This window comes from Corvus brachyrhynchos, unplaced genomic scaffold (assembly GCF_000691975.1).
Source record: "Corvus brachyrhynchos isolate BGI_N302 unplaced genomic scaffold, ASM69197v1 scaffold433, whole genome shotgun sequence".
NCBI lineage: Eukaryota > Metazoa > Chordata > Aves > Passeriformes > Corvidae > Corvus > Corvus brachyrhynchos.
In genome coordinates this window covers 123,624-129,413 of record NW_008236935.1, presented here as the reverse complement: position 1 = coordinate 129,413, position 5,790 = coordinate 123,624, and the positions used below count along the sequence as shown (strand labels likewise).

General features: G+C 39.2%; 1 protein-coding gene across 1 annotated transcript in view; it reads right to left on the bottom strand.

Moving 5' to 3' along the window:
* EPB41L4A (erythrocyte membrane protein band 4.1 like 4A) overlaps positions 1-5,790 on the bottom strand; it is a 74,622-nt gene that overhangs the window by 46,831 nt on the left and 22,001 nt on the right. Inside the window, exons 10-11 of the mRNA XM_017728366.1 lie at positions 4,049-4,137; positions 3,600-3,663 (exon numbers count right to left, since the gene is read on the bottom strand). Coding sequence (XP_017583855.1) covers positions 3,600-3,663; positions 4,049-4,137 — 153 coding nt within the window. The remainder of the gene's footprint in view (positions 1-3,599; positions 3,664-4,048; positions 4,138-5,790) is intronic.

The window sequence follows — 5,790 nt, the reverse complement described above, 5'->3', positions numbered from 1 at the left end:
AGGGCCTGGCCGGGCCCGCTGGCCCCCACATGGGGCCCCGCAGCCACCTGTCCCAGCACCAGAAACGAGAGAGAGTTGGGGGGGGGGGTTGTCTATTCTTAAGTGTGTATCACAGAGGCGGTCACAACTTTAAGTGGCTTAAAGAATTGTCCATATTCAAGCTGGCCAGCTGATAGGTTCTATCAGGTCATAGAGGAAGCTGTAAGCACCCCTTAGCAAGGACATCATCTCCGGGACTATGCTTGCTAACCTATGACATGCACATTGAATTCCTTCTGTTTTGTGGAACAGGAAAAGTAGGAAGAACAGAAGGTTTGCATAAACCCTGCTAAGGAATGAAATCATTCACGTGCATGTTCAGACACAGAGCAACTAAAGTAAAAGGTGCAGTTACACAAAAGAGCACTGGTTTGCAGGGAACAGCACAAAAGTACTTGGTACCTACAGGCAAAAAATCTCCACATCTCTCACTCCTACCTATTATTACATTTACATTCCCAGCCTACACAGTCTATCAAAGCGTGTTTTTCTCTGTTTCCTTTCATGTCCCTAGCTGAGAGAGAAATCTAGGAAGCAGGCCATGCTCCTCACATGGGGAAACACAGGAGGTATGCTGGGCACCCCTTCCACTGCTCACTTCCACATAGTGCATCCATTGTGATCAAGCTCTGTTTTGCTGGTGGTGAGGGGAGGGCTTTGGCAGCCACGTGTTACTGGATTGTTTCCAGCAAGGTTGCTCAACAGACATGCTACCAGGAACGCTGCACAGGCATTAGATGGATTTCTCAGTTTTCTCAGAAATAAAATTCTTTAATCTTCAAAAATTGTTTGCAAGTTTTTGTCACGTTCAGGGAATGTGGACCCTCCTCCTGCAGGGGAGGGGTTCCAAATTTCATGCTGATACTTAGAGGTGCCAGAGAAAACCTAACAAGTTTATAGCTCAGAATTCACAGCATGGATTCACACAGGGGACAATGAAATATTGATTTAATGATTAACACCATTGAAAAAGAGCTTCAGTCTCACTCGTCCATGGATGGCCAAATATTAAAGGCAGTATTTTGTTCATGAAGAGGCAACAGCAATGGCCTTTGGGGGAAAACATATAATACAAGCAAAGTAGTGAAAGATAGAACCAAAATACTGATGGTCATGCTCGTACACAATAGCGACAGGCATGCAGGAAAAAATATGAGGCAGCTAAATATACAGGAATTATTCTCATGGAAGGGATATGAAGAAGTACAAGAGGTTACACTACAAAACAGAAAGACCAAAGCAACTTACTTTATTATGAGACACTAAGCAATAAATAACATCTTCTGCTCAGTAAGCATCAAGTTTATGAAAAGTGAAGCAATGTAAACAACAAAATGAGCAGCCATAGGTTTGGCTGACATAGACACACGACCATGTGGGGTTTAGCTAGCCTAAAGACATGGACTTGGACATTTAGACTGTCATCTGTCAAGAAGATCAGTATGTCCATTTCCACCCCTCTAGTGGGAAATACACAGATTCTTCTGGCACGGTTGAAAAAATTTCACACCAATCTCAGCAAGAAACAATAAAGAAGTTACCACAAGTAACTCCATCCAGGGGAAGAGCCTTTAGTACCGCTTCACTGGTACTAAAGGCACCAACAGCGTCCTCTTTATGAGCAGTGAAAGGTGACAGTCAGTGTGAATAAGGGTAGCTGGTGTGTGTGGAAACAATGATCAAAACCCACCCTGCAGAGAGTTTTTACAGCATATGGAAAACTTGATTCACACAAAGCACTTGGTTCACTCATAAGCAATCTGCTTCATTACATGGTGCTAGCTCCTTCCCTTTATGCCACAAAGTTCAATTTAAAGACATGAGGCAGTCCCCATTATTTCTACTTCTCCTGAATTTCTTCTGGAGCTCCCTATGGCTGACTGGAAACAAGCAAAACATTTCAGACTTGGTATACCACATCGGATACAACAAAAGTTTTAATTCCCTGGGCTATAAAGTGATATTCCAGGATGGAGTGAAAATGGCATATTTATTCTCCTGTATTTATTCAGTGCCACATGTAATAATATAATTTATTTATATTCATGTGTCACATGGGAGGACGAAGCTATAGCATTTATTCCAAATAAACAAGAAGAATAAAATAAATTTGTGAATCAAATTTTTTGAGAGTTCTGGAACATACATTCATACAAATACAATGATGAGCTTTTCCTCCTCTGAGTGTAAAACAGCATAAATTGTTATGACAACTTTAATCCAGAGACTGAGTTTACTGTCTGCTTATTCCAATACATAATTTTGTTCAAAGTAACCCCAGACTGCTAAAAAAGGGCAAAAGAAGATTTTTTTGGCCTTTCCTGATCTTGTTAGGATATGAAGTGCTGTAGAAATACTTCAGACTAGTATTAGTTGCAAAGGCGAATTTAATGAAGGTACACACCCCTGTACTTACTGTTCTCTTCAACAATTTCCTAGAAATACCTGTTGAGGCTTGAAACTACCAAGTTCTGTCAAAATGTTTGTCTTATGATCGTAAGAGTTCACCAGTCATCAACATTCACAGCCTCAAGTTTTCCAAAACCTTCCAGGTTTTCTACTCAGCATGTTAAGCCTTTGCGATTCCACACGGTTAAAACAAAAACTGTAGAAATGTGGCATCAGCTCCACTTCCAAGCAATTCACTCCAAGTCAAACTCAGACTTGTTTATACATGAACTATCACTCACCCTTTACATGAAACATGGTGAAAAGTTTTCCCAACCTTACCCCAGCCTTCAAACAACTGTCCTATTTCAACAAACGCACCTTCAGAAATGAAATTCCCATAGATTACCACACCAAATATAAACAAGCCACTTGGGAGTAACAAAAGAAAGATTTGCCAATACATCTGCAAAGATACAAGAAATGCTGTCCATGACAGGAGCAACACAAACATCCTCATGGAAAAATCATGGATGAGACTATCAATCATTACGTAGATGAACAAAGACACATAGATAAACAGTAAAGGGGATTACTGCCAGCGGGTTAATACTATTTAAAACTATAAACTATCAGTCCTTATGAAACTATAAACTTTCATGTTCCAAAAAGACATACAAAGTATTTTAAAAAAATAATTCCGCAAACTAAACTTATAACAAAACCAGACAGTGAAAACCACAAACTGACTGCAACTACATTTTTTATTACATTTTATTATTTTTTTCCTACGTTCTCAACAGTCTCTTCCTCTCCCTAGTCCACATGCTTTGTAGGGGATAAATATCTTTTTCTTTCTTTCTTTACTTACTATATCTTAAATCCTCTTCTTTTGCTATCAGCCTGCTGTCCTTGCCCCACTGGAACCAACACTGCTTTCTCTCAAATGGTGTAAGAGCACAGTGATGTTAAACTCTGATAAATGGGTTTCAAGCTGCTTGTGGCTGCCTGTTTTGTGCCTGACAGCTTTGTGAGGTTCCTTTCACCTACATTTTATTTCTTACAATAAATTTCAATAAAACCAATAAGACTTTGACAGACACACTAAATTTCCAACTTCATTAGATCTGAGATTATTTTTTCTATCTTTTCAGGCTTAAATAAAAACTTACATCTTTTCCCAGGACTCGAAGTTCAAATTGAGTTTCCTTGAAGTGAACTTTTGTAATTCTAGGCCTGTAATATTGAGAAAAAAAGAAAGACAGCAGTTCATTAGCCTTTCATTTCATCCATTATAAAATATAAAGTTGTATATGCTTACACACAAAGACCAAAAAAAAAACACAGGTAGATTTATATTTCAGGTATGCCCCAGATGTCAGCAGAAAATTAGTGATATGTAAACATTTCAGCACGAGTATGGTAAAGGTGATCTACTGTTTTCAATACTGGGATTATCAAAGAATAAAAAATCTGCATAATCCAGAGAAATATTAGGAATTCTGTGTATACTTTTTTAATATTGCTATAATTAACCTTTCAAATAGATAACACAAATCATACTTTTCCATACAACATTGTTATTGTTCTAGCACAGACTGCACATTTAAATAATACATACCAGAAATACTTTCCTACTTGTTTTTTGTTCTTGTAGACAACAACTCCTACAGGTGTTAATCCTAAAAAGTATTCAGATTTGTTTTCACCCTAGAAAATAAAAATCTGTGTCATTCACACAGTTGCAAGTAGAATCACAGTAGCAGTGAGGTTCAGTGAGGAATTAATCCTGGTGACTTGAATATACTGTTTCACAATCCGTACAAATGGGAAAATAGTACTTGATCTACCTGATGAAAACTGCTATAGAAAAATTTGTAGTTCTGGGGGCAAAGAGGCAAGAAAGTATGGCAGTGAGGGAAAGAATGGGAATTTCATGCCATGGTGAAAAATAAAAATACCTTTTTTGTTGTTTTCTTACTGAATTAATTTTTGCTATTTGGCAAATGGCCAAATTTAGAAACTGAACTCCTTATTCAGGCATGAATGCAACAGATATCCCAACTTTCAGCTGAAAGTAAATAGCGATTTTCTGAGCTATAATATAACCATGCAGCTGCCTTCCCCCTGCTAAAATAGTGTCAGCAGCTGCTGCCTCCAAGTGAAGTAGCTCCTTTGGGAGAATCAAGCTTTTTTGTTGTTCAGCAAGGGCAATCACATGCAGGGAACATCCACATGCACCAGCTCCTCCAAAGGAAACTTATTCCTGAAGTCAGGATACAAATCTCAAACTGCACTGGTAGAAAACAGGGTGAAAACTCCACTGCTGAGTGGCAGAAGGCCCCAACCTCCCCAGTTTACAGTCAGTAACCAAAACCAGAAGCAGCTTACAGCTGAAAGAGTGCAAACCCTCCTGCATGAGGTTAAAAGAAAGTCAGCTGGAAAAGCTCATTCACCTACCTACTTGAGGCATTGAGGAAGAGCCCTACAAGCTCTAAACCAGCAGAGCATGAGCAGCAGAATTATCAACTGTGAGCGGGACTGACTTGAGATGCTGGGAAAGTGTCCTGTGTGATTACGGGGCTGACAAGGTCAACCTGCCAAGCTCTGCCTGTGCTCCTCAGTGAATCAACTGCTAAAGGCAACTTTACTTTTAATATGACCAAAGGAGGAAAAGAGCTACATCTCGTCATGTATGCCGCTTCAGTCTCAACTGAGGGCTTCTGCTGCTGTTGTAATCTAAGTAGGAACAATGATGTTCACAGGTTACCCAGGCAGGGATTTTATTGCACAACAAAAGCAAGCTATGAGGCAAAAAAAAATTCCAGGCTGTACTAATTTAACATGATTTTGTTGGATCATGTTGAATCTTGTTCCGGTAACTCCCCAGCTTTCTATGGGTGGGAGGGGAACAAAGCCTGGGATATGAATACAATTAAGCCACAGGGTGCACTAAAAGGTGCTTTATATTGCAGGCTACACATTTTTCTTATTTTCTTTCAAGTAATTTTACAAAGTACTGACATCTAACTCAGTGAACTATCTATACAACAACTCCCCATTTGAACTCCTGATTTTCCTTCATTCAAAAAAAACCAAAAAAACCTTGCCACAAGCAGAATAATTCAAACAAGATAGAATGATGTTTCCACCAGGAGCATATAGCCTCCAGGTGATGACTTGGATCCAACCCCAACATATACATGCTGACAGACAAAAGAAATGGAGGGGTTTTCAGAGGCAATACAGACAACTTGCAATGCTGCATGATACAACATGGGAAAAAATGGAATCTTTAGTAAAACCTTCACAACAAATATTTTAAAAAGCCAGACATGCTACTGCTACTCCACCCTGATTTTT